Source organism: Delphinus delphis, chromosome 18 (genome assembly GCF_949987515.2).
Source record: "Delphinus delphis chromosome 18, mDelDel1.2, whole genome shotgun sequence".
In the NCBI taxonomy this organism is placed as follows: Eukaryota; Metazoa; Chordata; class Mammalia; order Artiodactyla; family Delphinidae; genus Delphinus; species Delphinus delphis.
Genome location: NC_082700.1, coordinates 15,509,548 through 15,529,172, shown reverse-complemented (window position 1 = coordinate 15,529,172; position 19,625 = coordinate 15,509,548). Strand labels below are relative to the sequence as shown.

At 38.7% G+C, this 19,625-nt stretch overlaps 1 protein-coding gene across 2 annotated transcripts; it reads right to left on the bottom strand.

Annotated features, from left to right (window-relative positions):
* Positions 1 to 2,452: 2,452 nt before the first annotated feature.
* Positions 2,453 to 16,891, bottom strand: CKAP2 (cytoskeleton associated protein 2). Of its 2 annotated transcripts, XM_059996111.1 has the most exons (9): positions 16,747 to 16,891; positions 15,767 to 15,851; positions 13,693 to 13,771; positions 12,707 to 13,575; positions 12,041 to 12,245; positions 10,156 to 10,326; positions 8,050 to 8,119; positions 4,309 to 4,564; positions 2,453 to 3,824 (listed from the first exon to the last, which is right to left on the bottom strand). In XM_059996111.1, exons 1-9 carry the CDS (start codon positions 16,814 to 16,816, stop codon positions 3,569 to 3,571), a joined length of 2,061 nt encoding a protein of 686 aa, XP_059852094.1. In that variant the 5' UTR covers positions 16,817 to 16,891; the 3' UTR covers positions 2,453 to 3,568. The 2 variants fall into 2 exon arrangements, 1 of the variants encoding a protein (XP_059852094.1); XR_009516834.1 differs by lacking the exon at positions 2,453 to 3,824 and having other exon boundaries at positions 4,486 to 4,564; positions 8,050 to 8,766.
* Between the last annotated feature and the right edge of the window lie 2,734 nt (positions 16,892 to 19,625).

The window sequence follows — 19,625 nt, the reverse complement described above, 5'->3', positions numbered from 1 at the left end:
GATTGGAGTATTTTCATTTTATATGATGTTTTGTAATCTACAATTATGTGTATTTCACTGTTTTTATTGACTTGGTGTGCTTAATGATTCTTTAAATCTTAGATTTACTTTTTATTTCACTGGAATAAAACCCCTAGGGATACTTTCAGACAAGATCATGAGCGGTAAACTGAATCTTTGCATGTTTGAAAATGCCCTCAAACTTGAATTATAGCTTGGGCATAGAATTCTAGCTTCAGAGTACATTTTCTCAGAATTTTGAAGATCTCAGGTGTGGTAACAGGTCTGGCTTCTGAACGTCTCACACTTATTCCCACGGAGGTGGGACTCGTCCTGCTGCTAAATTCTATGAGCTCTGCCAACCCTTCGGTGTTAAAAAATTTCTTTATAAAAGAAGCCCTCCCTGGCCTAAGGAGAAAATGTATTTCACATTTCCTTCTAATATACTTACTTAAATTTAACCATTTATTCTACCGGAATTAATTTTTGCAAGTGGTATAGAGATTGAAATTTCTTGCTCTCAAAATGGATAGGTAACTGACTCACAGCTTCTTTTCTCTATTTTGAAATGTAAATTTTACTATTTACTAACCTCCCATGTAGTCTTAATTAATGTATTGATCCATGTCAATGAAGAGTTCCTATGACTTAAAAATGACTTGCAGAACCATACATAAAGTATGGTATTTATATCCAACAAAGCAAAAACAAAATCCACACATACACGTGTTTATATGTATTTATATCTGTGTATAAGATATCTGCAAGAAAATAGAAAGGAGCACAGAGAAGAAGGGGCAGAAGCATCTCCAAGAGTCACTTCTGTTTTCTTTGGGGCCCAACAGTCAGTTTTCTCATTTGTGTTATCAAGGGTGGTTGTATTCAAAAACAATTTTATCCCCAAACCACCCTTTTTGTTATTGTTTATCTTAATCTGTGTTGCAAAAGTACATGGGGTGATGAAAATACTCTAACGTTAGACTGTGGTGATGGTTAAACAACTCTGAATATACTAAAACCCACTGAATTGTACACTATAAAAGGGTGCATTTTACGGTATGTGAATTAGCTCAGTAACACTTTTTTAAAAAAGGAGAAAACGTATATTTAAACAATCTTTAAAATTCAAGTCCTGGGTGGAGTCCGAACCTGGAAGGGCCTGGCCTGGAGTGCCTTGCGCTGCTCTGGAGACTCTCCCTGCCCGGCCGCTCCAAACGCCTCTCCCGCCTTGGCTGCCCCACCTTGTCTGGGGGCCAAAAGCTCCAGCTTGACCTGTTTCACTGCTTGTCTAAAATGCACATACTGGTGGGGACCGGAAAACCACATTCTGGTGAAGATGCTGCCTGCCTGTGGGACGCTAAATAATTTCAGTTCCTGCCGAATTCAAAACTCACTGAGGCCACAACTTCGGATAGTTTAGGGGGGGCGGCTGGGACGAGTCCTGTGTGAGGGATGTAGAGGCTGCCTGGGGTTGCTGGAGCAGTTAAGAGAGTCTTAAAATAAAACCAACATTTTAAAATTTAAAAAAAAGAAAAGAAAAGAAAAGAGAAAACCCCAGGCAGGAGCCCCTGCTTTTCTCTGGGTAGTTACTTCACTGTTCTCTGTGGTGATCTTTGCTCCCCAACCTTCGAACGGTCACCCAATGCCTATTTACATTTTCCAGGTCCAACTACATAGGAAAGACTGACTCTCAGTCCTGATTCCAAACACCTGTGGAAAGGATTCTGACAGTCCAGCTTCAGTCAGGTGCCCATTCTGGCCATTCAACAGGGGGGACAGGCAGATAAAAATGATACAAAATGACCAAAACGGATTATCTCCACTTCACCCTTCAGAAACAGGAGATTCAACTAAGTAGCTTCTCCACAGTCATGTAACTTTTAAGAGAAGGTAGGAGCAGAACTTTTGAATGTAGGTCCGTTGGACTTCAAGGCTCATGCACCGTCCATCACATTCTTGGAGATATTTAGCTTGGAACAAACCTAGGTCAGACATGTGCTAACTGTTCTCAAGCATCTGGAAAGGAGTTACAACTAGTCAATAAGTGTTAGAACTATGATGATTTAGATAGATTTTCCCTCAGTTGAAGAGGAAAAAAAAAACACACTGTATGAAACCTGTCCAAACAGAACAGTTTATCTCAAGCTCTCTTTCACTGAGATATTTCAAGCTATGTTATATGGCCTAATGAAACATATGGTATGGATATTACAAAGCTGAGAGTATATGCCAGCTTGAAGTTTATCTCAAAATGGCATATTTTGCATCATTCATACAAAGGATGAAAAAAAAACTAAAGAATTAGTTTTTTAATTTTTAGGTAAGTAGATTGATAATTTTTCAAAAGGAAATACACCATTAAGCACACACTTATTTTAAGTGTTGAAAAACCTAAAGTCCAATCCCACTATAATGTATTTCAAAGGCAAGGTTCAAATTTATTCACCCTGGTTAAATTGCATTTTATATTTGTTGAAAGAAATGTCATTGCAATATCGTTATATAGCTGTTTTCATTTATTGTATACATATTAGGTACACAGCTTAAAAGGAATAAAAATCCTACTCTCTAGAACATAAGACAATAAATAGAACAAAGACTGGCACTATTATACAAATGGAATTAATGAACATAAATAAGAATAAGTATGTGATTTTCAACCACATTCATATTACACAGTTTTAAAACTATCTAACCTTTTACAATGACTAAATCCTTACTTGAAACTGTAGAGTTGGTGAAGGATGTATGCTATTTAAGTATTAGTTCAGAGACTTACAAAACAATTTTACTGGTGGTATTTATGTGTGGGGAGCAGAGACCTACTTACTGTGTATGACTATAATGTTTTAGGAGACATGATGTTTTTATATTACAAGGAAGAAATCAATTTTAAGTATTAGTTATTTTAGAAATACTACCTAAACTAGGATGACATTTATGAAATATTATATATTCCTTCTCTAACTGCCTTCTATTAGTCTATAAACTATAACAAAAGAAGTGATGGAAGTTAAAATTTTTAACATTTTGGATAGTCAAGTTAGAAAAGGAACTAAGGAAAGGAACTCAGATTTAAAGTTCTGAATGCCCACTAGGTTTGGCACATTTTCTTTCTTCCAACAAAGTATCTTCTCTTAGAAATGGAGTATTTAGTTAACTATCCCTCTCGGGGACCTCGGCTACAAGAAAAAAGAGGCCAAGAGACCACAGATGCAGACTCACTGGCATTGCTGGAGAGTGACAGTGAAGAACCAGGGGCAGAGTCCCAGGGACACAGGAGACCATAGCAGTCTGGGCTACTAGAATTGGGTGAGAAAGCAAGCTAAATCTTGTCTTCACAAAATTTACCTGTCTTAGAGGAAAAGTCAGTCTATTGAGATCGACAAGGTAGGATTAGCTTTCCGATGCACAGGAGGCAACACCTGCTATAGAGTGGACATTAGTGGGAGCGCTGACTGCCGTGAATACTTAGGTACTTGGCGACTCTTGACCTAAGGGACATGAAAAGCCACAACAAACCAACCAACCAAACACCCTCGAAATAATACAACCTCCTATCTGAGCTTCACTTCTCTTCTGTCGTGTCAGTCTCCGAGTACAAGCGGCACAAGGCTGCATTGGGGCGGCACACAAAAGCGTCAGTTTCACTTCCCAACTCTGTTAACTGCTCCAGTGAAGACACACAGGGAAAATGGTCTTTTAACATATCTGGCAATTTTGAAGTCTTCTCTTGAAGACGTCGAGATCGTCTAACTGGTGTGAGAAACTTGAGCTCTTTAAATGCAGAATTTGTTTCGTCAAACTGCATCTTCTTTTTCACACTAAAAAAACCACAAAATTATTCCCAGAGTTAAAAAACACGTTAAATTTTCACTTCACACTTTTATGCTATTTATCATACTATAACTTGTATGTTACAACCATGTCACTGCTTGTCCTACAGAAAGAGGTCCTGCAATAAGTAAGGAACTTATTCATTTCCCTGTTGTTACAACTTGTACACAGTAGATACTTGAATATCTATAGAATTAGCTAATCGCTCAATTCCAAAACCCACTGCTATTAATAATACAGAGATAAAAGTAAAAATGACGTAGAAGTTTTTCTTTTTTAAAATGGCAATATTTAGGGAAAAGCAAAGCAAATACAGTATTTAAAGGGTGAAATGTTCCAATCACATTTTGTTTCAAACCTTTCTATTAACAAATAGTTCTAATCGGAAGCTCTCTTAAACATTTTAAAATACCACATGCATGATCCTAAGCATAAAAACAAATCAGAGAACATTACACTTTAAAAGTTTACCTTTGCAAGTATGGAGTAGTAGACACATTATATTTAATTAAGCAACCCGCCCTAGTTTCTGTATTGGGGGTTTTAACATCACTGGTTGGGTCTTTTGTTTTGTCATCTTGCTCTTTTTCACAACCTTGAAATACCACATTTCTAGGATGCTTATTTTCTATTTCCGGTTTTTCTGACCCCAGATTAACACTTGTATCGTCAGTGGTGGCTTCTTGGATTTGTTCCTTGGTCGCACAAGCCTCCTCAATATTTTCTCCTATAGAAACAGATTTATAGATTAAGCTTCTGGTCAAATTTAAAGAACAAAATCAGAAGACAAAGTTATTTACAGTTGGCCAGATTTTCAAAATAAAAGAACCAAATAGCCATCTCCTAACCATTAGTTTTTCTAAGCAAATACTGCTAACAATTATTTAACAAATATTTACTATCTCCTATGTGTCAGGGATTATAGATACAAATATAAGAAGGAAATCATCCCCATCCTTTAAAAAGTTCACATTCTGTGGAACAGACATGCTTTAAAATAATTATAAAATGAGGAAAACGCTTGAATTGAGGTAAAAACAAAAGGTTATGGGAACCCATAAAAAGAAATAACTGAGTTTGCTTGAGGGACAGGGAGATGGCAAGGGAAGGCTTCACAAATGACATTTAGGCAGGGTCTTGAAAAATGAGTACAAGACGAAGACAATTTCGATATGAAGCTTAAAAGAAAATGATCCATTAAGACAATATTAAAGGGCCAGTGTGCTTAGAACATAGGGTAAGGAGCAAGGTGCAAATGTGGGAAGGAGGTGATGAGTTCAGACAGGTAGGAAGTTTTAGTTAAAAAAATTCACTGGAGGGTTTCCATGGTGGCGCCGTGGTTGAGAGTCCGCCTGCCGATGCGGGGGACACGGGTTCGTGCCCTGGTCTGGGAAGATCCCACATGCCGCGGAGCGGCTGGGCCCGTAAGCCATGGCCGCTGAGCCTGCGTGTCCGGAGCCTGTGCTCTGCAACGGGAGAGGCCACAGCAGTGAGAGGCCCGCGTACCACCAAAAAAAAAAAAAAAAAAAAAAAAAAAAAAAATTCACTGGAGAGACAGATATAATTAGATTTGGTCACCATACAGAACGGTTTAGAATGGCAGGGAATGATTTGTGGGACTTCTCTGGTGGTCCAGCAGTTAAGACTACGTGCTTCCACTGCAGGGGCACGGGTTTGATCCCTAGTCGGGGAAGTAAGATCCCATATGCTGTGCAGCACAACCAAAAAAAAAAGGTAATGATCTGTGATGGTAAGAAGACAAAGCTGTTACCACAGTCTGAGCAAGGTGGTAGAGGTGGACAGTGGGAAGGAAGGGCCCAAGTTTAGTGTTATTCCTGAGTCAGCACTTAACAAATTAACACATATGAAGGTCTGAATGAGTGTGGATGCGTGCATTCCTTCTAAAATTTCTTGCTTCAGAGTCTTTAATGACAAAGGAGGATTTTTTCTTTTTTTTTTCTTTTTTGGGAGGAAGAGATGCTGGTATGAGGAAGCAGCGAGGGAAGACAAGGCATTCCAAATAAAACATGTTAGATGTGAAATACTTGTGAGACATCCTGGTAAATCCACTGAGCTGAAAAGACCTCTAGATTTGATTATTAGGAAATTATTAGGTTTTTTCCTTTTTTTAAATTGATAGAGATTTTTACTAAGTGATGATTTTAGTTACATGATAAAGTGAATGTGGTTTAGTGAGGATAAGTTGAAGTAAGGAGAGAGGGAATATCGATTCATTAATTCAACAAATATTTTTGCAGTAGTACTGGGGCTGCAGTGGCGAGGAAGATCAGACCCAGTCCTTGACAACAGAGTTTAGAGCTTGAAAGACAAGACAAACAAGCAATCAAGTGCATAAAATACTGCACAGAGAAAACCAGCGCGCACAAAACAGGGCATTTCATCTAGGTGGGTTGAGAGGAAAGGTGGACATCAGGGAAGGCTACCTCAAGGAAGTGACAGGTGAACTGTGGTACGAATTAGGTTAAAAGTAGAAGACTGGCTTGGAGAGACCCAGAGGCAAGACAGAGAGTACAGCTCCTTCTAGGAAATAAAAAAAAAAGTAAAGAAAGCAATCAGGGATGTGTAGGAGAGGGAGTGACAAGAGAGGCTGGGATCAGGAATCTAAGCAGATACGTGATGGGGCATTTTGGTTGCAGTCTTGAGAACAGATTGGAGCCAGAGTAGAGAAGCAGGAACCTAAGTAAGGAAACCATTGTTGTAGTCCACGTAAGAGCTGTCAGTGATCGTGACTATAGTAATGAGAGTAAGGATGGAGAGAAGTGGATGGATTTTAAGAGATGCCTAGGAAGTTAAACTGAATTTGATTGGCTAGGAAACAGGGGTGGGAAAGTGGGAAAAGAGGGAAGGAGTGAAATATAACCCCAAGATTTCTGGCTTGGAGAACTCGACAGTGTCGGTCACTGAGATAGGGAACCAAACTAAGGAAAAGGTTTGGGGAAAAGTGATGTAGTCAAGTTTGGATTTCTGGGATTAAGGGATCTGAGAGATACCAAAGTGGTGCTTCTCTCTCTTATTATTTGTCTTATACTTCCCAAAGATGTTTTCTTGCTGTTTACAAATAATTTTAATTTGTAAAATGGATTTTATACCTAGAATTTATAATTATATATTTCGAAAGCCAAGAGTTTATGGATAGCACTTCTTTTTGCATCTAAAGATAAATATTCTACCAGCTGGAAAGATTCCACTAACTAGTATGATTCTATTAAGGAAAAAAAAGGTAGAATAACTGAACCAGGTTTAAATACTGGTTTTCTCTTTCTAAATATCTTTAGAGCCAGTGAGAATTATGAGGAAGAAGGTTCTATAAAATTCTTATTTCTACTTTGCTGTCTTTAGCACAAAGACACAGGATTAGGTTATACTTTAAAAAAAATTTTTTTTAATTGAGGTATAAATGACATACAACATTATATTAGTTTCAAGTGTACAACATGATTTGATATTTGTATGTATCATGAAATGATGACCAGAACATATTGTGAAATGAAACCATCTCTCCCCATACATAGTTACACACATTTTTTTTCTTGTGATGAGGACTTTTAAGATCTACTCTCTCAGCAACTTTCAAATATGCAATACAGTGTTATTATCTACAGTCACCATGCTGTACTTTGTATGCCCAGGACTTATTTATTTTATAACTGGTAATTTGTATCTTTTGATGCCCTTTACCCATTTCAATGGGTTAGGCTATTCTTAAACCTTTCTGCTCCTTTGGTTTGTGGTATACTAGTCTTTCCTGGTTTTTCCTCCTGTCTCCCTGACCATTCCCTCTTAAGCTCCTTTATTAAATATAGCCAGTAAGATCAGAGCATATACATCTGTATGTTCCACTGGGGCATAATAACAGCAAACATAAACAGAAATATTCTCTGTTGAACCAAAACGTCTTAAAGATCATCTAGTCAAACTGCCTCATTTTTAAGACAGGAAATTAAGGCCTAGAAAGGTAAGGTAACTTTCACAGACACATGATAACAAATTTGGGTTTCAAACCAGACCTCCTAATTAAAAATTATTTATACTACATAAAGCCAAAGAATTTCAGAGGTATGTCAACAGAAGTATGAGGAAAGAAACAACTTAAATATTTAAAAAGTTTAAAAAGATAAAAGAAAAATAATTCAGCAAAGAAATTTAATCAAATCACAATTCACTTGAAGAAAACAAAAGAAACTAACTTACCAAATTTAACTTTTTCTTGACTCTTCATTGTAAGAATGTCAACAATTGCATGTCGCATCTCTTCAATAGGCTTAATTTTTTTTAATGAAGAAAGCAGACCCATATAAGTTTTATATTCTCAGACATTAACTAAGGTTGTCCAAGTTGAAAGTATTAAAACCAGTGATTAAATTTCATATTTTATAACAAAGCAATGATTCTTGGACCATTTTTCTCAGAACACTTATTTTGCCACTCCAATTAAAAATATGACTGTCTTTTCCAATAAAAATGAACTTAAGGGACAGAATTTCATCAGTTTAAAAAATTTCCCCATAATTTTTCTTCAGCCTATGGTAAATATTACTGCTTACCTGATAGGGACAAAATGAATGAACAAATAGCAAATTAAGACTATTAATATCTATCAAAGAGCTGATTATATTAAGTTTCTCTAAATTTATATTAGTTTATTCCTTTTCCCCTACATCCAAGTCCATGGTTATATTTTTGTTTCACGTGCTATTAAATGCATTTCTGAAGAGTTCAAGGTTGATCAGCCTAACATTTCATTTATTCAAAAATTCAACAGTTTGGGGCTTCCCTGGTGGTGCAGTGGTTGAGAGTCCGCCTGCTGATGCAAGGGACACAGGTTCGTGCCCCAGTCCGGGAAGATCCCACATGCCGCGGAGCGGCTGGGCCCGTGAGCCATGGCCACCGAGCCTGCGCGTCCAAAGCCTATGCTCCGCAACGGGAGAGGCCACAACAGTGAGAGGCCCGCGTACCGCCAAAAAAAAAAAAAAAAAAATTCAACAGTTTAGTAAAGCATCCATTATATGTCACATATTATAAGTACTTACTATGTTCCTTTGAACCACGATGCCTGCTAATGCAATATATTCAAAATATTATATGAAAGAGAAGCTCAGGCTCATATTCTTAATTCTAGAACTTAGTCCTGAACTACTCACCCATCTGGCTTTTAATTTTCTTGGCTAATTTTGATCCCTGTTTTCCAATTTCTGCTCTGGTCTCACATCTTTCTCTTTACACTACTGCTTTCTCTGTGAACACCTGGCTCTAGTTTTGCATCCTAGCTATACTGTCACAAGCTGCTGTAAGTAACGTCCCTTCTGGTTCAATGTAGTAGGGACCTAACATTCTCTTCCAGGTGAGATTCGGTGAAATACAATTACCCTTCAGCAAAGTGTTTTACACATAATAGCCATAGAGAGAATATCTGCTGAATATTTGATTTTTGATTCAGATGAAAGATCAAATAGCATTTGCTGGTTTTGCTGATACTAAAGGATATAGACCTTTCTTAAGAAAAGGCTAAAAAAGTTTTTAAAAAAACTCTCTTTGTAAACAATTTCCAAGAATGCATTTCTGAGAAACTTGGTCAGAAGGAAATACATTTTAGGAATATCTGACCGTAAAGACAACAAAACCAATCAAATGTCAATCAAATGTCATTGATTCACAAATCAAACCAATCAAAATGTCAAACCAATCAAATCAAAAAAACCTCAAGATACCATTTTTTTCTATACCCAGGGTTTTTCTGGTAGCAGCACACAAGGAAGAGGTGACAGGTATAATATCAAACCACTATGGTGGTAATAATGTCAGAGATATTAGTTTATTGCCATTTTCTGGACCAAACATATGGCATATAAATGTGAGTCCATAAAGATATACTCCTAAAGTGAAAGAATTCTCTCACAAAGCCATCAGAACTTACTAACATTTTAAAAGTTAATTTAATTCCATTTGCTTTCTAGTCAATAAATACATTTTAATATTGAAAATTCAGTTTCCCAGTAGATTTCTCAACTAGAGAATGTGCAAAACGACATGCTGTGCTAAAATATTTCTCACAGCACGTTTCATGAAATACACATTTCAGCTTATATCCATTTTCTAAGGTCTGATTATCCCTAGTACATGAGCAAGTTTTAGAAGGTTGAGAAACAGCCTTTATAATATGCAATCCTTGTGGCCTTTAAACGTTCATCACTGCCACATATATAACCACAATCTTATCAAGTTATGCGGTGATGTGTTCCAAAATAATTCTGAATTATTTACACTGTAATAATAAAGACCAGTAAGTTTTAATCTCACCTGAGCTCCTGCCAGAATGGCCTTCTCATAGATTGCGATAATATTTTCAATAGGACTCGTAAGTGGTTCAACACGTGCAAGGCATATCCAATATTTAACAAGTTTTTTGGCATCTGGAATATTTTTAATCAGGTCATTTAGTGTAACCAATACTTCTTCTTTTGGACATCCCTAAAATAGCAAGAAATAAAGTGAGTGATGTCATTTAGCCTACAAACTATGAACAATTAAGTAAACTTACTGTAATCAAGGTCAGTGATAAAGAGATAAAAGGTTGGTAGAAAATTATTCATAAAATATTCACCATTATACTCCTTACTCCAGACTTGTTCTGAATGGCTAGCAAGAAGCATATCAGTCAAAAGTCAGAGAGAGAAGAAAAAAGAAATACTAGTTGAGAAAAATATTAGTAAAAAAATGACTAAAACTCTACTTGATCTTGATGTTTATCCTCTTTATATTATGAGATTCTATTTGTTAATACTTTATTTAGAATTTTTGCATCTACTAAATGCTTATGAGAATAGCTTGCAAGTTTCTTCTTCAATTATCTTTGTCAAAAAGTTTTGATAGTAAGATTAAAATGAATCTGTAATGGTTTACGTAATTAAGAGCTATATATAGTTAAGTAGCAGGGCAGAAAAATTCCATAGTATCAATAAAAAACCCCAGCAGAGCAGAAATAAGAGAATCAGTTTCCCTGACTATAATTTCCACTGGTTGTCAGAACCACAAAAAGTTGAAAGATGCTCATGAAGACTAGAGAAAAGTTTGAAATCACACTCTATATGTTCAGTCTTGCTATGGATCTTAGATACTAGTGAGTGATGGGGAGATCAGCTCGATGCTTTGTGACCACCTAGAGGGGTGGGATAGAGAGGGTGGGAGGGAGGCTCAAGAAGGAGGGGATATGGGGATATGTGTGTGCGTATAGCTGATTCACTTTGTTCTACGGCAGAAACTAACACACCATTGTGAAGCAATTATACTCCAATAAAGATGTATAAAGAAAATTCACAACTATAAGTGACAGTTAAACAATATATTAAGATGATTCTTATACATATTAAAATATACGTGTGTGTGTGTGTATATATATGTATATTTTTTTTTTTTTCGGTACGCGGGCCTCTCACTGTTGTGGCCTCTCCCGTTGCGGAGCACAGGCTCTGGACACACAGGCTCAGCGGCCATGGCTCACGGGCCCAGCCGCTCCGCGGCATGTGGGATCTTCCTGGACCGGGGCACCAACTCATGTCCCCTACATCGGCAGGCGGACTCTCAACCACTGCGCCACCAGGGAAGCCCTACACGTATATATTTTTTTAAAAATTAGGAGAAGTCAGGAAATAAAATAAAAACACTCTGAAGTTGATTACCATACACATAGGAATTCTGATCCAAATCGTAAAATTCTACAGTTCAAGGCCATGATGATATTGGTTTAGATTAATGGGATTTTGCTTGCAACTATTTTAGTTAAATTTAATCTGTGATAATAATTTGTGTTGCTAGTCTTTGATAAAGTATGGGAATAAGCTGAAAAAAAATTGTAAATATATTGAATGAATGTAAAAACAAAAGTATCAGAGTGAATATCCACCCCCCAGCCCACTCTGTGGTAACATCTTAGAGGAATACAATATTTACAACTCAACTGAAAAAAATCTAAGTATCCATTTGATATATTTATATGAACTCAGTGAGAATGTAGTCCATTTAAGGCTAAAGAGAAACAATCTCACAATTAACAGTAAGTCTCCATAACACTGCTGACACATTAATTGGTCAAAAAAAGAGTGACAGTATAATTTAATGAGATAATGTTGATGAAGGTTAATTTGCAAACTATAAACTACTACACAAATAAAGAAAAAGACTCTACCTCATTAATCAGGTTTAGGCATTCAGAAAATGTCTTGTTTACTTTTTCAGTAAACACTCGCTGTTCGTCTTCTTCTGCCATGGTAGTCCAGAAGGATCCAACTGGCTTTTCATTTTGTGCTTCGGGCTCAGGCTGGGTAACCACTGAGCTCGGAGGCCTTTTCATTACTCTTCCTTTGCCAGCTTTCCACTCACTCAGACGAGCCCTACAGTTAGAAGCAGCATATAAACATTACTGTGATACTGATAACAGATTTCTGTCAAATACAGTGAAAGTTAAAAAAATATTTCAGGTCTTTAAGTAATTCTACACTGGTGGCATATACATAGTTCACCAGCTTGAAGAAAAAGAAATACAGAACCTATCAATGTTAATGATATGCTCACAAAGACCCCAGGAATGCATTTTTAAATGGAGAGGTTATAAAATATTTCTCAATTTTATTAAGTATTTTAACTTAGATTACATAAAACAACCTAATTAAACACACTCAAGCACAATAACTTAGGACATACTGTTCCACGATATAAATTTGCTTAAATTGATCTGCACATGACTGAAGAGAATCCATGTACAAAAAGCTCTAATACATTCAAGGAAATGATAAGCCAAATTCACAAATGGTACCCTACTAAAAATGAAGCTAACAAAACCACATCTACTTACTTTCTCTCCTCCGCAGTTTCTCTGGGCTGAGTCCATCTACTATCAATAGCTGCTTTCACCATGGTATGTCTGCGCTGGTCAATGCTTTTTGACTTTTCTATCAGTTTAGTATTAGAAGACGAAGCAGGCCTGGCTACCATTTCAGATGTCATGCTTCTTGATAGTGTCTTATTTCTTTTTATGTCCTGAGAAGAACTGGTTTTGATAATAGATGAAACCGTATTTAACTGTAATAATTCTTTCTCTCGAGGCCCTTTCCTAACTGTAACACTGGCAGACGTCCTACTGATGTCTTGTTTCATGGTGTTCTGGTTATTACTGTGGTGACTTCTAATAGAAGGTCGCACAAGTTGACTGCTCTGAGATGTAGTGCTCACAAATTTAGTGGCAGTCGTCATATGTGAGGCTCTATCACTTTTCACTGTTACACTGCTGGCGTGTACAGGCTGAGACTTTGTGGCTTTCGAGACAGTAGCTGAAAGTTTCTTCGTTGCTGCAGAACTCTCATCTTTGACTTGTAGAGGTTTTCTAAAGGAATTAATCTTAGACTGAACAATTTGGCCACGATAAGATCCAAGCACAGGTTTCTTGGGCATGTTCGCATCTTGCTTTGGTTTTTCTGTAGTCATTTGTTTCTTTTTACTGTTGTTTTTAAGGTGAAATGCTTGGCTTAACGTCATATGTTGACTTTGGGGGTCATCTTTAATTGGTAACAATGGCAGAGTTTGATTATTATCCTCAAAATTAGGTGTATCAACTGCTGTAGTTGAATTGGTTAATTCATTACAAGGTTTTAAAGGAATACAGTTTTTTTCCATTGTTATACTATTCTTGATCCCAGTAGGTCTACCGACATTCTCTTTATCAGTCTAGAAGAGTTAAAGACAAATTAGTTAAAGACAAATCTTTCAGAAAGAGTTTAGGAAAAAACCTTCTTTAGGAATGAGGGGAAAGGGAACATTTAGGAGGGCTATTCCATATCTTACCATTTTTGCCTTAAGTTCCAGAACTTTTGTCTCTTCTTGGATCTGGCCTTCAGATATCCTCACTCTCTGGTCTCTATCACTTAAAAAAAAAAAAAAAAAGTCCATACCAAGGAAGTTTCCTTTTCTGGGGGAGGTATGGGAGGATATAACAATTATCTGACTTTGCTGTTTTAAACTGAGGCAAGAACTGAGCTTTGTCCTAAGCAAAACTCTTCTTTATTATAGGGTGATTTAATAGTGTAAACAAGACGGCTGAGGAATTTAAAAGTATTTTCTTACAAGCCTTAATACCCTCCCCCCACAATCTCATTCTAAACCATTCTCTAGTCATTCAAACAAGTCTTCAAAAATCTTTATTAAGCAACATTTTCTTTGGTTAGTTTTAAGTACTTAGTACCAGACTTACATTGAAAAAAAATTTTTATAAATAGTTCTCCCAAAAGAAATTCAAAAATTTCCACACACACTCACAACTTAATTTATTAATCATGTGGATTTTAGTTTCTAAATAGCATTGCATTTAGAATATATGTATATACAAAGCAAAAGCTTCTTCAAGAATTAAACTTAAACTCCCTTTTTATAGATATAGGCTAGTACAGGCTACAGTATATAGGTTAGTACAGGCTGTGAGAATCTCTTAGCAAGTGATTTTGTATTCCAACGAAGGGAAAAAAAAGGGTCAGTTGGATATGCCTTGGATTCTAAGGCAGATTTCAAGTTCAGAGACGTAAAAACGTGAACAAAATGTACATTTTAGAGTCAGCAAAATTTGATTTCTGTATAGTTGAGTTTAGAATGTTCTTTTCTTCCCATTGTGTATAAGAGTACTCTAAACCCCACGACCCAGTTGGATTCCTTATTTAAATAAGTAGTTGAGAGTCACTGTCTTATGTGAATTAATGTTCTCTTTGCTTTCTCTCTAGTAATCTCATTCCACCCCAAGGTTTTAAAGAAATACCATCTACACACTGACAACTCCCAAGTTTATATCTGTAGTCCCATTCTCACCCCTGAACTTCAGACACATCGCTATTTGGCATCTCCACTTAGATGTCTTATTGCTGCCTCAGACTTAACATAGTCAGAACAGAACTCCCCATTCTCCCACTCCTCCCTCAGGCTTCCCATCTCAATATATGGTATCGCTATCCACTCAGTTATTCAAATCAAAAGTCTAGGATCATCTTTTGTCTTAAACAAAAAATTGGGATTTGTGAAAGAAAATGTTTATTCTAAAGAAAAGCAACTAATTAATGTAGAGTAAAAAAATTAAAAAATAATTTTTATTTGGAAACAATGCCAAACTTATATAAAGTTGCAAAATTATAAATAATTCAAACTCTTTATCCAGATTTGCCTATTGTTAACATTTTATCCCATTTGCATTATCATTTGCACTCTTTCTGAACATGTCTATGTGTGGAGTATACACAACTTTTTATCTGAACCTTTCAAGTTAAGTTACATACATGATGCCTCTTTACCCTTAAATACTTAAATGTTTATTTCCTAAAAATAGGAATTTTCTTACATAACCACAGAACAGTTATCAAATTCATAAATTTACCTTAACCATTTTAATCTATTGTTCATAGTTGAAAACGGACCTGATAATGTCCTTTATAGCATTTCCCTTTCCACTATTAAATACAGTATAAGGGTCAGGTATTGAATTTAGTTGTCATATCTCTTTAGCCTCCTTTACCCTGGAAAATTAAGGATCATCTTCAACTCTATTTTTTCTTTTACATCCCATATCTAATCCATCACCAAGTCCTGCCAGCTCTATCTCCTAAACATAGCAGAATCTGAGTATTTTCCACCCTGGAGAAGGGTATGAAGCATTCATCAACACAAAATATATCAATAAGTAGAGTACCTAATATAAAGAAATACAAATTAAAATACTGGATTAAATAAAATGTATTAAAATTCATTTCATCTTTAAAAACAAAACTTTAAAAATGGGGCTACTAGAAAATTTTAAATTACATGTGTGGCTCACATTACATCTTTACTGGATAGCTCTGATATAATTTGACAGATGTGAAGTGAAAAAAATTTGACTCACCTGGATAATATCTGATTTTCCTGTTTGTATGCAAAAAAAGTTTTTCTTTTTAACAGATGCTCCTTGAGTTTTTGTCTTCTTTGCTCTAAATAACAAATGAGCTACAGGTCAACATCAGCTGCAATAACAACATCAAATAAAATACTGACTAAACGAAGATTTAACTTCGAAAAATGTTCTGCTTGAGATTACATCTTATGTATAACAGAAAATTTCCCAGTTCAGTACTGCCTTTGAGAAATAATCACATTTTGAAATGACTGTTACTATAACTGGTCCCCATAACTACTCTGTACAAGAATCACATTCTCTACTGTCTGAAAGTGAAAAGTCTGGAGAACATCATTTTCAACATACAGCTCCTGAAAGCCAAGTTTTAAGAAGCTAAATGGTAGAGACACCAGACTCCAAGTTCTAATTTACCAGAATTGGGTGCGAATTTCTTTCCTGTTTTCCCACGTGTAGGACAAGAAATATCTATTATTTCTGAAGACGCAGCTAACCCTAGATTTCTATAAAGTCGAAGGCGACATGTGTTAAATCTGAAGCATCAGTTGAACACTCCCGTCCCTCCAGAAATTAACTCCCGACTCAGGAGGCGGGAGCGCCCTGCGCAGGCGCAGTCAGCTTCCAGCACTGACGCGGCCTCGCCTCCGCGGGCCCGGGTCCCCAACGCGGGTCCCTGCCGGAGTCCCGCACACTCCCCCGACCCCACCCCACCCCACCCCCCGGCTAAACGGATCCTCTCATCGAAGCCCGTCGCCGCCGCCAGTGGGTCGCGACCGCACGCGACGCGTTCAACCCGCACACTAACACCGCGGAGCGGGTACCACTCCGATTGTCCATTTCACAAACCCTGTCCAGACTTCTCGCACAACTGAACTGGGCGGAAACTGGTCTGCGAACCCAAGGCCCTGATGGCCGTGCCCGAGCCATCCCCCCGCGGCCGCGGCGGCCGCTCCCGGCACCGCGGCCCTCACCTCTGAACGCGGACTGGGCCCTCTGACTCGGGGGCAGCTGCAGGTCCTGGGGCACGGCTGGGGTGCTCATCGCAGCTCCGGGCAGGCGGACGCGTCTCGAGCTCGACCGCCACAGTCTCCGTCAAGCCGGAGCGGCCGCACACTGCCCCACTACTCCCTGGGCTCGGCCTTAGACTGCGCGACCGCCGCCTCCGCCCATTGGTGCCCGGCGTGAATTGAATGGGCCAATGGGCGAAGAGGGGCGGGGCTTGAGACCGCCTAGTTCAGTTAGGACCTCTCGGGACTGAATCCCTAGGTTTTCAAACATAAACAGCGCTCTTGTCTTGGACTTGGCAACTTGGGAGGAGTCGGAGCGAAGTCCCTGTAGCAGATAGCTCTCGTCTTTAGACGCTCACAGTGCATTGAGGAAGGCAGAGGAGAAAAGTGCTGTTTGGAGTGTTCAGTGAGGAGGAGGATTATAAGCACCCACTACTGTACCTAGAGCATGTGTATTTCCTTTTCACAAATATTACTTCATTGCGGCATCACAGCTCTGAAGTGGGACGTTATCATCTCCTGTTTCACAGATAAGGTGACAGGCTCAGAAGTTATTTGTCCACGTTTGCACAGATTGAAAAGAGGAACTGAAATGAGGGTCTACTTCCCTCTGTACTACCCAATTACCAGATGAGAAAAAGAGAGGAAGAGAAAGGGCTAAAATGGGGATAGACCTTTCTTTTATAATCCTGTGAAGGTAAAATCAGCATTTGTTGTATTCATTTTGTGTGTTTGTACGTTTAAGTGGGCTGCCATAATCTTTCAGTCCTCATCTAAAAATATTACCTTCATAAAACCTGCACAAACACCCAATGGATAAGACAGAATGAAATAACAGAGCTAGATGGTTTTGTGGGTGGTGCAGGGGAAGAGAGGGAGAGTTCTGGGCTGTGCCTTTCTGCTTTTAAGCACAGGGGTCATACCATTTCTCGGTCTTGCTTGATCACTGAAGCTAGGTTTAGCTGGACTGTTTCAGCCAGGTTTTAAACATGGAGGCAGAGATGATAAGCTGCAACTTCTATCTTCCCTGCCCATGTGTGAGGGCCTCCACAGATGGCTCTCAACTGTGGTCAGTGTTTCCCATCCTTCCCTGCTTTTTCCGTCAGCATTTTATGCTAGCATCTTGCTAAATTAGTTTGGGAAGTTAATTTGGGATATTCCGTAGTTTTCTTTTCTTGATAAAACGTCTCATTTTTAGTGTAACTTTGCCTACACTTAAGGCTAACTCTGGGAGGACCAACAGCCAAACAGCACCCATCACCATCCCTAAGACATCACTGCTGTTTAGATACTACTGTGAATATTATTATTTACTAAAGTTTCATCAGACAGGTTGGGTAACCAGGGATTCCCATTAAGTAACGGAGAACAGTTTAACAAAATAGAACAGGTAAAAAGTGACTCAAGCGACTTCCCTGGTGGTGCAATAGTTAAGAATCCTCCTGCCAGTGCTGGGGACACAGGTTCAATCCCTGGTCCGGGAAGATCCCACATGCCGCGGAGCAACTAAGCCCATGTGCCACAACTACTGAGCCCTCGTGCCACAGCTACTGAAGGCCATGCACCTAGAGACCGTGGTCTGCAACAAGAGAAGCCACCACAATGAGAAGCCCGCGCACGGCAACTGAAGAATAGCCCCTGCTCGCTGCAACTAGAGAAAGCCCGTGAGCAGAAACAAAGACCCAAATGCAGCCCAAAATAAATAAATAAATAAATAAATTACAGAACAGATAAATCCATAGAGACATAACACAGTTTGTGGGCTGCCAGGGACTAGGGTTAGAGGGGAATGGGGAGAGACCACTTAACAGGTAGGGGGCTTTACTTTGGAATGATGGAAATGTTTTGGAACTAAGTGGAGGTGATGCTTGTACAGCACTGTGAATGTATTAATGCCACTGACTGAACTGTTCACTTAATTTTACGATATGTGAATTTCAGTATCTTTAAAAGTGGGAGTGGGGCTTCCCTGGTGGCGCAGTGGTTGAGAGTCCGCCTGCTGATGCAGGGGACGCGGGTTCGTGCCCCGGTCCGGGAAGATCCCACATGCCGCGGAGCGGCTGGGCCCGTGAGCCATGGCCGCTGAGCCTGCGTGTCCGGAGCCTGTGCTCCTTAACGGGAGAGGCCACAACAGTGAGAGGCCCGTGTACCTCAAAAAAAAAAAAAAAAAAAAAAAGTGGGAGTGGTTAAAAAAAAGAAAGCGACTAAAATGAAACTGTGGAAGATCTCAGTAGGCTGAGATGGTGAGGTTTTCCAACTTGGTAATTCTGCTCTAATCTCCAGACTCACCCATTCCAAGACGGGTATCGTTTAAAGACACTTTAAAAATATCATTGTCCCACAATTGTTGGAGAGAAGGCAGATCGTTTTCTAAAAGATCCGAAGAGAAGACTTCCTTCCATTACAGGTCTCTGCCAACCACAGCCGACCACGGAACTGCAGCCACCTGGGGTATTGACGATCAGCTTCAGTTGTTCGTCCTGTGGTCATGTGAAACAGGGAGAGCGCCTGTGAGAGGAAAGTGTGGGATCGTCCAAGGAATAGAAGGAAGATAAGGACAGAGTGATGACACAAAGTCCAGGGAGGAGGGAGCCTCAAGAAAGAGGGAATGGTCCAGGGTTGACCACTGAAGAGGTTTAGTAGGATTGGGACTGGAAGGAACTGTTGGGTTCAGAAGCTAGGAAGTTCTGGCAAAACATTCTGTGCAAAAGTACAAAACGTGGAAAGAAATAAATCCTAAATAAATGGAGAGATATAATATGCTTATGGATCAGAAGATCCTGTATTATAAGAGGTACATTCTCTCCAAGTTGATCTGTTCATTCCCTTCTCAGTCAGAATCC

Excerpts from the sequence above, each read along its gene's own strand:
- CKAP2 (XM_059996111.1), bottom strand. The coding sequence starts at position 16,816 with ATGAGCACCCCAGCCGTGCCCCAGGACCTGCAGCTGCCCCCGAGTCAG. Across the intron at positions 13,576-13,692 it reads TGGAACTTAAGGCAAAAATG|ACTGATAAAGAGAATGTCGG; the intron begins GTAAGATATGGA and ends TAACTCTTCTAG. Across the intron at positions 10,327-12,040 it reads GCCTAAACCTGATTAATGAG|GGATGTCCAAAAGAAGAAGT; the intron begins GTAGAGTCTTTT and ends TTGCTATTTTAG.